This window comes from Hypomesus nipponensis, chromosome 20 (genome assembly GCF_054491055.1).
Source record: "Hypomesus nipponensis isolate SF chromosome 20, ASM5449105v1, whole genome shotgun sequence".
NCBI lineage: Eukaryota > Metazoa > Chordata > Actinopteri > Osmeriformes > Osmeridae > Hypomesus > Hypomesus nipponensis.
The window spans coordinates 6,704,292-6,722,277 of record NC_140380.1 but is presented as its reverse complement, the minus strand read 5'-3'; the positions used below and the strand labels follow the sequence as shown (position 1 = coordinate 6,722,277).

Genomic DNA, 17,986 nt, shown 5'->3' with positions numbered 1-17,986 from the left:
AGCCACTTTGGGTCTAAATGTGGGGGCCCAATTCTGTGTGAAAATTTGAACCGCTTCAAAGACAACTGTGGCAGGAGAAATGTGACCCTGCTGTTCCTGCAGTTACCTGGCTTTCTTTGGTCTCATCATGGTTGACCAGTACTGGGTGAGAATTTGAATAACTGGGGCAGTTCTAGCATGTCTGTCCCTGGTGAAATATTGGTCTAACAGAGAATGTTGTAACACAAGTTGCAGGGTGGAGTAGAGGGAATTGACACTGATGCTAGCTCCCAACAGTGGCAACCGCTTACCGTAAACACTAAACAAGGGTATTGTGTATATTCCTCCACCACAAGGAGATTGTTGCGGACATTGTAGTCCTCTAGGCGAGAAAATGGATGTTTGGCAGCTCTTGCCCATACTCAGCCTCCCTCATAGGTTGACTTTCAAACCAAAATAAACATAATTATATTTTAACCCTGGAAGTGACAACCAAGTGTGTTTTATTGTACAGCATCGGAGCCCCAGGGTAGAGGACTTAGAACACTCTAGAAGCTGCAAGTGTGTCTACGATTCAGTGAGCAAGGGGATTAAGCCGCCACTCTGGTCGAATTTTTGTGAGAATTAAGCTGTGTGTGTGTGTGTGTGTGACAGACGAAGAGAGACTTTTCAAGGGGTTCCGAAACCCACAGTGGTTCATTTTTTGGAATGTCACCTGAATTTTTTTTTTTAACTTCCAGGAACAGATTTATGTATCGTTGAGGTCACCCCGACCTCTTGCCATCATTTCCGAGTACTTTTCGTATAGTACAAACGCACTGAAAAAGCAATTACACGTATTTTAATTTGGATTGTGGCGCAATAAAATGTATACTGGGGCCACTTCGAAGGGCCGTGATCCAATCATGGGTTTCATTAATGTAATGGGAGGCTTAGTGGAGCTACTAAAGTGGAATCCTCCAGGCCCAGGAGGCCACAGGGAGTGGAGATCCGCTATGTGGGGCAGTGGGGATTATCCTGTGAATCATTCCACAAACGACGGACGACGATACCTGAAGAGCCACCAGATAGCGTTGTGCTATGCTATGCTATGCTATGCTATGCTATGCTAATATAATCTTTCGTGACAGGTACAGTAGTTAATGAAGAATTGCTGCCTGTACTTGGTGGAGGTGCACTATTGGTAGTGAACTAACGAGAATACATTCTGAAATACACTGGGTTTGTCATACAGAATAGACCTCAATGGCCAAAACATTGTAAAACAGAAGTATTATTCCAGTGTCCAGGGATTAACTTGAATTCTTAGTGCACAGCTGGATAAAGACTTTAGACTTTACTTTCCCTGCGTAAACTGACTTCTGATCATTACACAGTCATTTCATCAAAAAACAATAAAAAACATCAGATATTCCACAGTTACTGTCCAGGGTAGGTGTTCTAAACCTGCTGGTTGTGTTGACCTTCACTTACCACACACACACAAACACACACACACACCTCAAGCATTACACCTGGTGGGTGGTACAAATCTGTGGGAAGGGTGAGCAAACTCCTGCAAGGATCACGTGGAAATGTGTGGTCTGGGTTCGAGTCAGCGAGTTTAGAAGCGGACCCCTGCCTCTGACCTCTACCTACCACAGGCACTGGTGTGTGTGTGTGTGTGTCAGAGAGAGAGAAGGGGCGAGGGCGAGCGAGAGCCGGCGAGCGTATATATGCGCGCGAGTGTGTAGGTGACTCATCCGTTCAGAGGTGGAAGCCTCTGGGAAGAGATATATTTATACTTGTTAAAGTATCCTGGCGGTTCTGCAGCATTTGCCAGTTTCTAGTGCTGACAGCAGATCTCTCACACACACACACACACGTATGCACATGCGCACGTTTGGGAAGATGGCAGTTAATTGCACTGGGGATGCCTCCGTTGACTCTAACAAGCAGTGCCATGCCATGTCAAATACAGAAATACAGACATGAGTCTCTCAACTGCGGTTCGATCCCCGACTCCTCCCAGGCCATGTGTTTCCTCCTTGAGCCAGACTCTGAACCCCAAGTTGCTCCCGCTGGGCAGGCCTGCGCCTTGCATGGTGGGTCGCTGCCGTTGGTATGTGTGAGTGTGAGTATGAATGAGTGAAGGAGAGGCAAACATTGAAAAGCGCTTTGAGTGCCGCTAAGGTAGAAAGGTAGCATAGACTTATTTCCAACCGGCAAGTCTTTGTAGGTTTTCTGAGAAAGAAGCCATCTATATCCAATGTTCCAGCTCACTAATTGGTAGGGGAAAATGATCTTGCAAAGCATTCAGCCGGTATCGATTTGGAAGTAGGAGACTCTCTCCACTCCATGCATGCTTTTGAAGACCATTTGCTAAACTGTATTCCAATAACAGCCGGCGAGTCTCAAGAACAGTGTTCATCCGACTTGCAATGCGGCACAAACTCCGGCAAAAGTCAGATGGAAGTTTTGCATATAATTCCCTCGCCCGACCACCCCCTCATGTCCTCTTCCTCCTCCTCCTCTCTCACATCCCCCCTCCTCCTGCTCCCCCCTACCCCTCCTACCCCTCCTCGCCCTATCTCACGCCTCTGCCCTCCCTCCCTCCCTCCCTCCCTCCCTCCCTCCCTCCCTCCCTCCCTCCCTCCCTCCCTCCCTCCCTCCCTCCCTCCCTCCTCTGCCCTCCCTCCCTCCCTCCCTCCCTCCCCCCTCCCCCCCTCCCCCCCCCCTCCCTCCCTCCCTCCCTCCCTCCCTCCCTCCCTCCCTCCCTCCCTCCCCCCTCCCTCCCTCCCCACTCTCCTCGACTGCCGTTTAGCAGCTCACCGCCTCAATGGCCGGTTACCACGGAAACAGCACCAAAAATATATTCTATAGAGCATCTCGGTTCCCTCCCACCTCATTCCGCCTCGTGCTCGCCCCCACAGAGCTCCACGCGGCACGCCATGGGATGCATGCGGAAGACGAGACATCCGCCTTTGGTTTCGAAACGGATCTGATTGGCCCCTGGCCGGCTCGGCCTATGGAGAGCGACTAGGAGTAATTATGACTGCTTCCATGGCACCTACGCGGAGCCTACCCTCTCCAAATCGGCTTTCGTTCCTACTCTGTCCGCGACGACACGTTCCGGGTTTTCCTTTGAGCGAGCAGCACCCTTTTCGTTTTTTACCAGGTTAGCATTAGCGCTCGTGAGCGATTTCGAGACATGCGATATGTTCCCTCGGTTTGGAAAACAGCTGTTGACACGTGGTCGTGTCACGCACCGGGCTGATCACGACCGTTAGCCTGGTTCCACAGCGTGATTACTGCCCTCTAGTGGTCTCCTCCGAGGGGCTGCTGGGAGAATCAGGCAGGGTTGTAGGGCTCACAGACAGCTCCTTCACATGACTTTAAAGACATAACACAGACTGGACGTGGGCGGCACTTGTAGTCTATGATCAGACCTGTGCAGGTACAAAGAACTATTCACATTCATTTTATATTTATATTATATTTAATATTGTAATAAAACCAAAGTGGCTTGTGGATCAACCATCATGTTGCTATTGGCTAATTACTTTGCCAGAAATGCACATTTTGTTACAGAATAAAAGACAAAGGATTGAGATCCTTTATAAGCATGACACTGCTTGAAAAGCTTAGCTTTTTTTTTCTCAAATAGTATTTCATAATTGCTTGTTAATGTGCAACGCGAGAGTTGGAAGCTGCCGCACTAATTGTGGTTCTTTCCCATAGCAAGATGGTGGCAGTTTGCGCCGCACAGTCGGGGGCTGTTATGTAACACGTTTGTGTGAAGAGAAAGAAGTGCTTTTTCATCCAAGGGGCCGTGCAGAAAGCTGGAATCAACAAGCGCTTTCCCAGTGCAGGGCACGCACACACACACACACACACACACACGTGTACAGTACAGACACACACAGCTCATCCTTCATTCTTATTTTATTTTTTTTGGGGGGGGGGGGTTGTAGATGTTAATAAACCCTCCTAAGACTCAGTTCTAATCTCATTCCTCCCCCAGTTGTCTTCTTCCTCACGCTTCTCTCCCTCCTTCTTGAACATAACCTAACTGTAACATGCCTAATCTGCCAACACACACACACACACACACACACACATTCTCTTTCCCTTGTCTTTGACAGCTGAATCCTGCCTACTCGCTTGTCGGCTGTGAACTAGCGTAGCGTCCATGCTTATTTCCTGCCATCTCTCTTGTCTGAAAGTCCCCAGGAGGAGCCCGTTCGCACGAGGGACGCAGCCATCCTCTCCTCCGCTTCTCCTCTCCTCCGCTCCTCCTCCGTCAGAATCCCAAAGTTGTTTGCTCCTTCTGCATGCTCCCTCCTGTCAACTGCAATGTTTTGGGCGTGCTATTGTGCACTCCGATCAGATTTGAAGGTAAGGAATTGTAGCAGTGACGGTGTGTGTGTGTGTGTGAAGGAGGGGGGGCTCGCACCATGTGTAGGTGCGGGAGGTCGTTTTTGTTGACGCTCCAACCCTTTTTCCTCCGCAAATTGTTTGCTTGTGACGGGTCTTCCCCCGAAATTAGACAGAGGAGAGATTCACTGTAACTAGGGCGACTGTAAGATGATCTGCCTTATTCCAGGATTCTTCCTGATGCTTTCCGACAGTTTTCATACGAGCGGAATAACGGGTCTAATTATTTCTAATGAGGTTACCAGAAGTTTTTTTGTGGGGGGGGGGGGGGTTCCTTCTAGAGTTTGGCAGAAAGAGATCGCTAAACCTGGTTCCCCTCCAAGAACCGGAGAAGCCCGGCTGGGGAGCTCTGCCACGGAGATGAATCAGTCGAGGTTAGCTTGTTCCTCCCCCTTATTTTCGAGACCATAGACTTCTTTTCAGTGTGCCTGGCGAAGAGTTTTAATGCTCCGAGGCATATACAGTAAGAGTTGGGAAACAGAATTTCCTTCCCCGAGGAACCCTACCGTTCTCTCTCATCCTCCTCTTCCTGTCTCGGTCTCCCATGGGGGAAGCCGAGTGCTGCTCACGTCTTGTCGTCGACGTGAGCGTCGGCTCCACAGTTTTCTGCTCGTGTGGCAATGCCGGGCGTTCGGTTACGCAGGGTGGGAGAAGACGATCGGACGAACGCAGCACGGGAATGAGTCATACTGTGCAGGACGTAGGATCGGTTCCCACTACAGCTTCCGAGGTAATGAGATCCCCACAGATTGTACAGAGTGCTGACAGCTCTGTTATTAACTTGTACACTGGGAGGGGTAACTCCCGAGACTGCTTTCTGGGGAGCTACACTCATATTCCTCGACTGTAAAGAATGAACGGGTAACATACGAGTGAGTTGGGTGAAGACATGGGTGCCTGTTTACCTGAGGGTCACTTAACGACATTTATTCATCCAGAAAGGAAATTCAATGCAATTTAGATTGAGAAAATCGATTCAAAAGTCGGACATCTGTCCCATCCATTTGGCAGTTGTACTCCCTTTTGTATACAGGGACCTTCGCGGGGTCAGCCATCATCTTTGGGTGGACTTACTTTGAAGCTAATGTGAAGCGTACCGGTGATATGTCGAAAGATGATTCATCACATTCTGCAGTTCCTTGTTCCTGTCTGAGCTGATTAGGCCGGCACTCTGCTCTCAGTTCAACGCAGTCCCAGCTTGGCCGGTTGTAGCCTATTTCCATTGGTAACCGTTTGAATAGCTCATCCATTCATCAACATGAATTCATGTTGCCTTGAGTGTGCGATCGCTTTAAGGTGAGGTGCTTTGGTTAGTTGGTATGCACTGTCTCTGTGCCGCTTGTACCTCTTTAATGGAGCGACTGACTTTTTCCATCCCTAATGTTTAATTGAAGATGCAAGGTGGTCAGAAATAGCCATGCAGCTCTTCAGTCTATGCTAACGACTTATGCGCAAAAGCTGCAGATTACATGAAGTCTCCCTCTCCCTCTTGTTTTGAAATGTTGTTGTTTTTATAGCATCCTAATGGGTGTGATACCCAAAAAGCCGTTCAAAGCTCAATGGACTCGATCGCAGCAGCAAACTGGCTCCACAATTCCTCCAGTTCCTGAATCAACGTGTCCCGTCCCCCCCCCCCACGCAGTGAGAGGGCATGCTGACTGGCTGACAACACAAATTGGAGGGTTCCACAGCTTAGCAACCGTTGCTAACCGCCGCACATTTCTTTTCCATTCGATTACTTTATTGGTGCTCGCAAAGCGTCCGTGCCACACGGCCTTACGTCGTTTGCAGCGGGTTGACATGCATTTTCAGCCGCATTGTCCTTCGCAACCCGCCATGTTGGTCAAGTAGCCCTAATGAGCCCTTAAGGATCTGGGGAAACAGGTCCGGTCCCCAACCTTTTCACCGGAGACACCGAGAACCTCGTTCCAAGCTGTTCCTCCAACTGTCGAGGAGAAACGCTGAGTCAAGCGTTTTTTCCCGGCGTAGCGAGAGGCCTCCTGGGAAGGCCGCTTGTCCCCGCGATGCTCCTCTCGCCTGGTCCAGTCAGAGAGGGGCGGGGCCGGTGCCTGTGCTCACTGCCAGGAGACGCACTTTTGAGGGCAGCAGGGCTAAGTTGAGCCTCGGAGACACTCGCGCACGCTTTCTGGGGTTCGTTTCCTGGGCGTGTGTTTGGATGGGGAGAGGGGGATGGATAGCGAGGGGAAAAGTGGAGGATACGTGGAGGAGAGGGAGGAGAGAGAGGGAAGAGAGAGCCTTAGAGGAAGTGAGAGGGAGTTGGAGGAGAGGGGAGGGCTCTGGTGTTACATTTCTGTCAGTGGAACAGAAAGGCCTATCCACCCGGTCAGGTAAAATATCAACTTCACTGACCAATCAAGCGATATGTTGACTCGGTGAGACCGTTTTTTTTTTTTCTCTTTTTTTTTTTAACATGCAAATAGCTTTTTTTTGTTGCTTTATATTATGCGTACATGTTTACTATATTTATGGGTTTACCTATATTGGTCTATCAGTTCTGATTCATGTTTTGTCCCTAGAATATCTGGCTTCCTAGTCTCTACGGCGGTACCTTTTTTACTGATATCCCTTTGCTCCACCCCATCCACTGGTCATCATTCGACTAAATCGCTACATTTTATTATCTTCAGGGAAATTAGTGGTGTGAACTATCGGTGCGAGCTGGGTACAGTCATGAGAATACGAGACACTTGTTCACAATACTGCACCCACAACACTACATCCTCAAGACATCCACACTGCAGCGGCACTAGATCCACATTACATTGACACTACATTAACTCAGCATTGACACGACACCGATGCTATATCCCAATGTCATCGATAACGTCGCATTCATTCAGATATTTCCCATCGCTCATGTAGCCTGCTTACGTAAGTCCTCCAACCAGCACTTGTGATCACGGGATTGGGAAATGTGATCCTTCCCTGGATCCATTGATGCAGTCGAAACAGTGCTATATTGTACAGTTGCCTGAAACACAAGCTGGCTGGAAGCTCCCATTCTCACATGATACGACCCAGATGGAGTGCTAAAGCACGTCGCCAATACACAGATTGAGAATTGTCCTTAGCGCATTTGGCAATGCTTGACAGTCTATAAGACCACAAACCCTTTACATGTTTGGCATTCATCACATCCTTCTCACCGATCTCCCTGACTTCCATCCGTTTAGCTTGCCCCGCATTCTTTCCTTTTCCCATCTGCCCATCTATACACGTGCGCTCTCCGTGTCTCCCTGATTGAGAAGTGGTGCAGCGGCATAATGCGTCTGGACTGCAGCGTCGCCCAGGCAGCCTCTGGTTCCGCCTTGGCTAGCCTCCTATGCCGGGCGGGGTGGGGGGGGGAACTCTTTGCCGCAGAGTGGTAGGTGCAGCGATGGGGAAGCAATTCATTGCTGTCCCACATCCCAGCAGCATTACACAGGCGCGCACACACACACAAACACACACGCCCACCCACAAAAAAGAGAGAGAGAGAGAGAGAGAGAGAGAGAGAGAGAGAGACCATGAGCAGGCAGTCTGAGTGCAGGCTGTAGTTTGAGAGGAGCACCGTTTTCCCCCAGCCAGCCAGGCATACAGCAGCAGAGTGAATCCCAAACACTCGTGCTGAAGCCAGACATGCAGGAGGAGAAAGAGCAGAACGCCGAGGTAAGGCTGCACGCCGTGGGGGGGGGGGGGGGTTGGGGCGGGGGGAAACTCTCGTCCGTGGTCCCCGTCGTTTGGAGAAGTGAAGCGGGCGCGCGGGCCGTTTTTGGGGGGGAGACAGATGCGCATCTGGAAATGCATAAAGTGCGAGGTAGAGAGTGACGGGGGGGGGGGGGGGGGGGGGGTAGAGTTGATGTTGTGCATGCATGTTTGGCGTGCATGCGTGTTTTTTGGGGTGCGTGGGTAAAAGACTTTGGTTCTGTCACAGGATTTGGGCAACTGCAGCAAAGTCTTTAAACCCCCCCCCCCCCCCCCCCCACCTCTTTTTTCCTCCTGCTCTCTCTCCTCTGTCGTTATGAAGATTTATAGTCTCTCTCATTGGAGGCAGCGCTCTCGTCTGCGTGTGTGTCTCGCGCTTGAATCTCGAGACTCATTCGCTGTGCTTTGCCGGAGTTTGGGGGGGCTTGGTTGGCGCTGGTCCGGTCTGTGATGCAGTCCTTCAGTTTGGGGATTCAGTACTACCAGTGTTATGATTTCCCCTGAACACACACACACACACTTTATACTCACAGTGGGTGTGATGAGAGGAGAGGCCTCTGCCACCCACAGTCCCTGACATGTTTGGAGGGGGAGAGGGGGATGGAGAGCCAGGGGAAAAGGGTAGGATACGTGGAGGAGAGGGAAGAGAGAGCCTTGGAGGAAGTGAGAGGGAGTTGGAGGCGAGGGGAGGGCTCTGGTGTTAGCTTTCTGTCAGTGGAATGAGTCAATGGAAAGCCTCGGTGATTGGTAGCGGGGGTAAAAGAAGACGTCTCTTGTGTGCAGGGAAAGGACATGCTGTTTGGCCCCGATAGAAATGTCCGGGCGCTGTCCTGTCCTTTTTATTGCGTCTGAGTCTGGGCAAAGTGGCGTTGACTCATTCAGAATATCTTTCCCCTCCAACTGTCTGCCACCTACCCCCCCTCCCTTTCCCCCTCCCCTCTGTCTCTCTCTCTCTCTTTCTATCTCTGTCTCTCTCTCTCTCTCTCTCTCTCTCTCTCTCTCTCTCTCTCTCTCTCTTTCAGTCATCGTCTGTTTTCTCTTTCTCTTCTCAGAATGCAGTCATTGTTCAGAAGTACCCTCTCATGTTGTGGTCAGTGTGATTGGGGCTGTAATTGGGGGGTGGGGGGGGAGGGGGGGATAGCTCCATAGTCAGGGTCTCAGGGAGATCCATAAACACGGTGGGCTCTCAGACGAAGGTCCCGGGCTTCTGCGTGGACACAACCCCCCCCCCCATCCCAACCTGCGCCAAAGCAGTTTCACCCGCTCTATACGAAGCTGCATCCCGGACTCAGGAAGACGAGGTGCGTTGGGTTGGACACGCCGTGCGCCCCTGCTGCCCCGGTCGAACGCAGTGTTGCAAGTGTTGAGAGCTGTGCGTCTGGGGGGGCCCGACGGGGCGAATGAATTTATCGACAACTCTGCAGGGACACACGTTGATGTAGACACCGTCTCGTGAAAGAGGATTTCTCCCCTTCCAGAGGAGAAATGAACAATAAGCACTTTCAGATATTGAGCTGCTGGGTGGCCTTTGACATTGCTGAGCACATGACTTAGGAGGCGGTAAATCCCCGAGACAGTCGGTAGAGGACAGTCCCTTTTAAGTCCAGCAGCCAACCGTTCGAAACCCCTTTGTGGTTTCGGTCGCAAGTCACAGTGAGAGCTTGGTGCGAGGTTTTTCTGTCGATTCGATGAATCTGTAATCTCTCATGAACGCGTCACGTTTCAGTGTGACGTGACGTGATCGTGTATGTATATCTACCGATGGAAATATAGGCACCATCTTGTGCCATTTACCGTTTTGCTGCTGAAAGGACTTACGGAAAGAACTTATGTTCTTGGCTTATCAGGAAGAAATTGCTAGAAATGCTGTAATAGCTGCACAGCCCAAGCTCATCTCATCTGAATGGCATCCCATTTGGCCTGCCGTATTACTGAAGTAAACTGATGCCAGCAAAGGCTTTGAAATATAATTTGTCTGACTCCTGTGAGAACAGAAGAGGCACGTTATGCGATTTCCTTCATAATTCATGTTCCCAATGGGAGACACCTTACCAGACAAGTCCGCTGCAGACCAACTTCCACTCCAAAATACTGGGATGTGTGTATAATTCAATTTGAGCACGAGTCATATCATTGTGTGTGTGTGTGTGTGTGACATCAGTTACAGAGGATTAATGACTTGGAGGAACATCCTTCCGCGTACAAAGTGCTTTCTCACCCCTCCAAACAGTGACATCACTCTTCTGGAACGGCCTTCCACGTGTGAATTGATTTCCGGCCCGCCGCGATCCTTCAGACATACAGCGAGAGCCACGCACACGTTTTTCTGGATTACCCCCTCTTTTGGGTTGGTGCCCTAGATCCTTCCAGAATGTTTGGAGTTGTTAGGAGTTTGGAAGTGATATATCCTTTCCCCTCTTTATAGCTTCGATGTGGTCAGGCGTTTGGTCTGGACCGTTTGGTCTGGACTGTTGCCACTCATTCCACTCCTTCTGGAAGGGTCTTTGAATCTTAGGAAGAGCCGCTCCAGTCTTGAGCAGGCTATGTTGAAAGACGTCACTGACACGCCGCTTCACTGATACAGAAGTCGGTCCGAAACTCATCTCCCACAATGCACTGCACGGGCTCTTCTCCTCTTGCGTGTTTTGCAGTGAGAATGTGCGCTGAATTATAAATGTCTTCCGTGGCTTCTTTCCTGCAGGTACGCATCTGCAGTGGTTATGACAGAGTGATGAGGTGAGGCCTTAGGCAGGATCCAAGACCATCTCCTGATGTGACGAGGACAAGGCCGGCCCAAGGCCGTGTTTAAATTAGCGCCACAGGTTGATTGCTGTTTTTCTTATTACTTGCCCGTCTGAAGCAACAGGGTGCGAAGTGTCCCGTCAATCCTCAGAGTCGTTTACCTCAAAGCGTCGCTGTGGGAAACCCTCCCACCGAAACAGGAAGTCGTTTGGTTTGGTTCTCAACCAACGCAGAAAGTTCAGGGCTCAGCAATTTCCACGGACGTTTCACATCACACTTGAACTCCAGTGGCCGTGTTTGAACCGCACAGTCACATTGCTCCACCTAATGGTTGATTGTGCTAACAACATATCAGGAGAACTGACTTTCTAATGCAGCGTCTTTATGAAGTGCTTAGTGATATTTACATTTAGTCATTTAGCAGACGCTCTTATCCAGAGCGACTTACAGTGAGTACAGGGACATTCCTCCCCGAGGCAAGGAGGGTGAAGTGGCGGGTAATCGAACCAACAACCTTCTGATTAATAGCCCGACTCCCTAACCGCTCAGCCATCTGACCCCTGCGATGACGTTGTGATCCCTGTGGCTGTCGCTGATGGGATTTAGGAGTTAAGATGACTGCATGACTGGACGGCGTCTGTCCAAGAGGCTATGGGGCACTAGAGAGTAAACAGTTTAAAGACAGAATTCTCTTTCAGTTCATGAGTGCAGAACATTTCGTGTAAATGTATCTGTGACCACACAATGGAACATAACAGCAGACTGGATGCCAGTTTTCATTGGTTAAAGCTAGGAGCCTATTTTTGGGAACCCTTGGGTTCATGTGTATGCATGTGTGTGTCGTGTGTGTGTCTGTCCTGATGTAACCCGGTTTTTCAGGGCTCTTGGCAGAATGTACTGTACAACATCGCACTGCTTACACTATTCATTTAGTCATTTTTAGCAGAAAGAGCGATTCAGTCAACCTCTGCGAAGATGGATTCCAAACCACGAAGCTACCACCTCATTGACAAAATAGGGTGTCTAATCTCTGTTTGAGGCAATAATTAATATGGGTGAATGTTCCGGTTAATTCCAGAGAGAAATGAGTAGGGAATGCCAGAGACAATCACACAAAGTCGACAGGGGAAGCCAGAGGTAGGATGAACACGATGTGTATATTTTGTGTGTGTTTTGGTGCATGAATGCAGTGTAATCAGCATAACCCCCTTCTGATAGGCAGTATTCTCCACTGGAGAATTCTCCCCTCAACCCCCGAGGCTCATTGGCGGTCGGATAATGTGGCTTCCCGCTTGTTTGTTTATCGTCGCAAATTCATTGTTAACTTTGTTCCTCGCGTTTGGCACTGCAATGGGGAAAGAGTTGGTTGAGATTGAGTTCTAACAAACCATTATCGGGACCGGTTGTGCCTCCATTTGAGGGTTGTCAAGTTAAAGGCAGATAAGACTTGTAGATCCTCACGTGGGAATCGTGTTGGTGTTTCGGTAGCGGAGATACAGGCGAAAGATGAGGTACCACAGTAACGAATAAGACGGGATGATGTAATCAGACTGAGGCTCTCTCTTTCTCTCTTTCTCTCTCTCTCTCTCTCTCTCTCTCTCTCTCTCTCTCTCTCTCTCTCTCTCTCTCTCTCTCTCTCTATCTCTCTATCTCTCTCTATCTCTCTCTCTTTGTCTCTCTCTCTCTCTCTCTATCTCTCTTTGTCTCTGTCTCTCTCTCTCTCTCTCTATCTTTGTCTCTGTCTCTCTCTCTCTCTTATCCTATCTATCTCCTTTTTTTCTCTTCCCATTTATCACTCTGTCCCCAAACCACACACGCGCTCACGTTTACGAGTGCGTCACCTCCGCTGTGCAGGTGGCAGGTTTACCGCCCAAATCGACTGGCTGGCATTGGACTGGAGGCCAGCGTTCACACCTACCAACCCCGTCGGTGGGTGGAGGTCATTACAGAAAAGCGCCCGAATGAACCCCGCCGCAATTGTTTTTTTTTATTTTTTATTTTCACCTCTATGCCCACATCCCAGAATAGGTTGACTCTTTCTGTCGCCCTCGCGGTGTTGCGTTCAGCTCCACTTATGTTCCTCGTAAGTGTGTTCTCTAAGAGTGTTCCATGAAACCAAACGTATACTTAACATGTTCTCAATCGCGGTGTCCACCGACATACTCTTTGTCACCGAGTTTCGCGGCATGTTTTGCGCGTGTTATGCTTCAGATTTCCTACAGCGTTTGTGACACAGATACAACACGACACATACTACAAAATGATGCTGTGCTGTAGTGCTTGTTTCGAGTGGAGAGAGAGAGAGAGAGAGAGAGAGCGAGCGAGAGAGAGAGAGAGAGAGAGAGAGAGCGAGCGTGAGAGAGAGAGAATGAGAGAGAGAGAGAATGAGAGAGAGAGAGCGAGAGCAAGCGAGCGAGCGAGGAATCACATAGGAGAGATGCAGTGGATATGGCAGCATATCATGGCTCAGATGGGGGTGGGTGAGGGGAGAAAAAGAAACACAGAGAGAGAGAGAGAGAGAGAGAGAGAGAGAGAGAGAGGAGAAGGAGGAGGAGGAGGGGGGGAGGAGTGGACAAAGGGGGTGTGCCGGGAGTGAAGTCTCTCCCGGGCTGTGCGCTGTCTCTCCCTCCTCTCTCTCTCCTCTTCCTCTTCCCCTCTGCCTCGGAGCTGGCGCTAGCATCCCCCGGTGCTCATCCCAGAAGGAATGTCTCCCATCGTCAAGAACCAGGAGTGCACCCCCATGCTGTGCCACTGCAAGGTGGCGTGCACCAACAGCACCCTGTCCCTCATGTTCGGATGCAAGGTAGGACGATTGCTTCTCTTCTTCCGAGCGTACGGGGGGCCGTTTGGGGTTGTTCCGCTCCGTCCCGCGGGTAACGTGTTGGGGCTTCTCAACTGGGCTGTGCTCCGGTGGGAACCGGCCGTCGTCAGGACTGTCTGTGCTTTAGCCGTGTTTTCTCCGGGGTGGCTATTTCGATATCCGCGACCGTCCCGTTCGCGTGACAGGAACGCGCGCTAATACGATCGGGCGCTAATGCGGCGTGGGACCCCGAGACGCGTCCGAGGGGCAGATCTCCGGCGCGTGCCGAGCGAGCGCGCACGGTCCCCGGCATCCTCTCGCTGTCGCTCCTCGTTACTCTTAGCGTGGAAAAGGTCAACGTTACAACTGCACGGCGATGCACAAAAGCGCCCCCCCCCCTTCCCCCCTCCCCCCCCCCGGGTCACGTGTTGCTCCGTGCTCTCGTCTCTCGCCCTGGCTTCCTCTGCCCCCCCCCCCCCCCTCCCTTCGCTCCAAGCGCGTCCGCTTGGTAGCGAGCGTCTTTGCTCGTGTGGGGGGATTCGGGATCCCGTGGAAAGTGAGTCCCGGCCACGGAGTAGCTCATCCGGAACGTTCCTCCCTCCAGCACCTCCCCCCCCCCCTCCCTCCAGCACCTCGCCCCTTTCCCCCTCCCTCTCTCCAGCACCTCCCTCCTTTCCCCCCCCTCCCTCCCTCCCTCCCTCCACACCACCCCCCCCCCCCTCTCCACTGTAGTTCCTCTGGTGTTTGTAGAAGGAAAAGCGAACGGACAGAAGGCAACGCCGTCGAGAAGCAACCTCTGTCCCGGCTGCTCGTCGGCACCTAAACACGGCGCCCTTTGACCCCGTCGGGGCGGTGAGCGTTCGCGGGCACGAAAACGAACACCCCTTTACCTCCTCGTTTGGAGCCCCTAGGTTTCTCACGGAGGCTTCCACCAATCCGCTGCCTTCCACTGTCGAGCATATTATCCAGAAGGCGCCTTGCTTCTTCATTTAAAGTCAGCCAGCTCCGCACCCTTAATTAACCCCCCCCGACTTTGAATTATTTAAGAGGTGCAGGTCCAGACTTCCACATTGTGCCTACTGGTTGTATTGTTCGCATGGATTCCAGTAATGCTATTATGGTGTTTCAGGGACTGACGAGACAGTATATTCAGCACCCTCTAATACAGAACAGAAGACAGACTTTTACTGTCTGCCTCACTTGCACTCTTTGGTGCAGTTCATCTCCCTCGAGGACTGCTTTGAGACTATAGACCGGGGAATGTTAATTTTCACCGCTTTAATCGCTGGGTGGATTTGAAGTGATGGCATGTGGATCTCCAAAATAAGAGGATTTCCATGTTATTATTTAAAGTGGTTTATCTCCGGCGTGGGCTGCCGTTGTCGATTTGAATGATTGATATTGCAGTTAGGACCACGTGTGCCTTTAACCTGACAAACCCTCTTTTTATTGATTGAATTGTTGGAATGCTTGTCGTGAGCGAGACAATATGGCAATGTTATGTTTCCTGTCCATATCACTTCAAAAGTGATATTTCAACGTATTAAACAACATTTTCGTGCAAAGTGTCCATGAAGCAAAAGGGTACATGAACTGAAATTTAAACTACATCTAATTCTGGTGTATAGTTACCCTGCAGAAAAGGCACAAATGGGTCACATATGTTCTTGGAATTTGCTTGATAGATTACATTGTCACATGCGGGTCAAACATCCTTCAACGTAGCACGTTATCTAATCAGCTATAGTAGGGAAGCGGAAGAATCCTATTTTATCATCCTTTTATAATCCACTGGGCTCAATCTGTAATCTCCCTGGAGATGTTTCATTTTCATTTTTGCACAGGTGTTTTACTCTCTAACTTGAATTGTAAGGTCAAGGTGTGCTAATATCAAAGATACTCAATATCGGAAAATACACTGGCTACACATTCCAGTCGAAGTTCATATTTTTGCTGTAATGCAGTGCCTAAAGCAAGGGAAGCTTTTGCATCTAAAATAGGTCTTCGGTTTGATTTTTAGGGTCCTTATCAGATAACTTAATACTATTAAACAGTGTATTCATGACAAATGAGGGACAGAAAAATGTGTGAGAAAAGATAATGTATTTACTGTATTTTTGTCTCTCAATGCCCGGTGTGCGTTCAATCGCTTTTGAATACATTTTTTAACAGTTGGTCCTATGAAACAGCAAAAGTGCCGGGCAGAAGACACTGTTCGGCCAGGGCAGAACGGAGAATGAGAGGACAGCGTAAATATAAAAAAGGCCGTGCGACGGTGGAAGGGAAAGGGCAGGTGCTTCTCCCTTCCTCCCCCCGGGCTCAGCAGTCCGTCCCCCTCCCCCTCGTCTTGGGAGAGCAGGAATCAAGGCCAACGGAGCGGCGATTAGCAGGGCGAGGGGGTTGGGGAGGGGGGAGGGGGGGCGGTAAAGCTACAGGGGAAAGAAAGGGGGGGTCAGTGCACACGGGCCACGGGGAGATTCCACACATCCCTGCGCAGAGCTCTGGAGGCGCCCGCGGTCGTGCCACCCCGCATCCTCGTCTCCCTCTCTGCTCCCTCAGCCGAGCGGCTGAGAGCCGGCCCGGGCGGGCTGGGTTAGGGGGGGGGGGGCGGGGAAACGCTCCGGTCCCGTCGTGTGGCGGGAACGAGGCTCGCCGCTCGACCTCTCGGCGAGAGCCCCCGAGAGGACACCTCGCTCGACCGCGAAACCCGGCCGGCGTTGACCCTGTCGATACCCGGAAGTGTCGGGCGCTTTTCTTCGACTTCTGCCACAGCGCTGTAGCCGACACACTTGTACACACTTTCCGACATCGGGCGCTTGGTGAAAGATATCTTTCGACCTCGAGTGAAATGTGGGATTTAACCTCCAAAAGGTATAGAGGTTTTACAGATTTTGGCTCTGGATCAAGGAGAACATGGGGAACTGCTGAACTGCACATATGCATACGCACACCTTCTCAGTGAGTTGGGTTTGGGGGACGAGGCCGACGGGTCGTTTGGAACCGATACGAAACCCCTCACACGATGACTATCAAGGAATAGTGACTCGACCCGGCTTTCTGGGTCAATGTTCTCCAGTTCTACTGCTCTGAGGGAAACCCAGTCAGTGATTTTCTTCGAAAAGGGGACTTCCCCTCGACGTCACGTCCTCAAAACCCTGATAATAACACACATGGAGATTGTGCCCCTCGGCTGTGATTAAAGAAACCTGCCAAACACAAAGACCGCTGCGAAACTTTGTTACGTTTCCTTTCCAAGAACTAGCATTAGCTGAGTCCATGGCCATTAGCGAGTCAGGAGTGGTTGCTATTTAACGAACCGAGCTTCATGAATCAAAGAAAACGGCCTAATCTTTTTACATGTGGTGGGGTCCCGTGGGTCCATTGTGTCTCAAGAACAAGTTTGAAGTCAAAGCGCCGCATGTATAAATAGACTTCTAGTGCATACCCTCATTAAGCGCTCGGCGTTGCGCTCACGTTTTTTTTTTGGCGCGGAGCAGTGAAGACATGTTTTTTTCCCCCGCTCACACTTCTCTACCCGGCTGTCTGAGAACCCTTCACCCCCCCCTCCGCTGTAGTCACTCGTGGTTAAAGAAGAAGTCAGTGGGCTTTGGGTTTAGCCACACAACGTTCATATGGGCCTCGTGTGTCATCCTTGAGTGGATGGTGGGAAACGAGTACAGTCCAAACCGACCCGGGGGAGGGAGGGGGCTGGGGTCACTTAACACTAGGGTCAGGGTCGGTCTGGAAACGAGTGTGAGCATTGTGCCTTGGCACTAGAATCCAGTTTTTATTTTATTTTTTACGGAGCACCAGGAGCACTCTAAGCAGATTGTGGTCCAGTTAAAGAGAGTTAAACTCACGGCCTTGCCCCTGCTGGTATGCCGCTGTACGCCAGACAGGAGCTATTGTGACAGACACACCTGTCCCCCCTCCCCCCACGGCAGCCTGGTCTAGAACGTTCTCCTCCACAGAAGAGGCCATGCTGGCTCAGAGTGAGCGGGGGCAGCGCTTCTGGCCTCTCACATGTGCCCCTCTCCTGGGAGACACGAAGCCAACGTGTTTTGTTTCAGTCTGTGTGTGTGTGTGTGTGTGTGTGCGCGCGCCTGACTTCCAGTGTCACCTCAAATTAGAGAGTCTCTGTTCCCCGCCGTCACCTCCCTAGCCCGGCGCTTTGTGGCTCCGGCGTCTCGCCGAACGACGGCCCCAAAGAGGTGTCGTTCAACTGCTACTGTGGTGAAACAGTTTGAAAATGCTCTGGTCGTCGGGGGGTTGTCATGTGAGTGTGTGCGTGAGGGATACTTTAACGGGGGGGGATACAAACGTGACCCCCCATGTCAGCCCTCG

At 50.9% G+C, this 17,986-nt stretch overlaps 1 protein-coding gene across 18 annotated transcripts in view; it reads left to right on the top strand.

The window, feature by feature from the left end:
• Window positions 1–17,986, top strand: part of dlg2 (discs, large homolog 2 (Drosophila)) — an 89,455-nt gene that overhangs the window by 25,170 nt on the left and 46,299 nt on the right. Inside the window, exon 1 of one of the 18 annotated variants that reach the window (XM_084684147.1) lies at window positions 13,495–13,645. The exons of the other annotated variants lie outside the window; for them this stretch is intronic. Coding sequence (XP_084540273.1) covers window positions 13,547–13,645 — 99 coding nt within the window. The 5' untranslated portion in view covers window positions 13,495–13,546. Of the gene's footprint in view, window positions 1–13,494; window positions 13,646–17,986 lie in introns of those variants that run through there. 18 annotated transcript variants of the gene reach the window in all.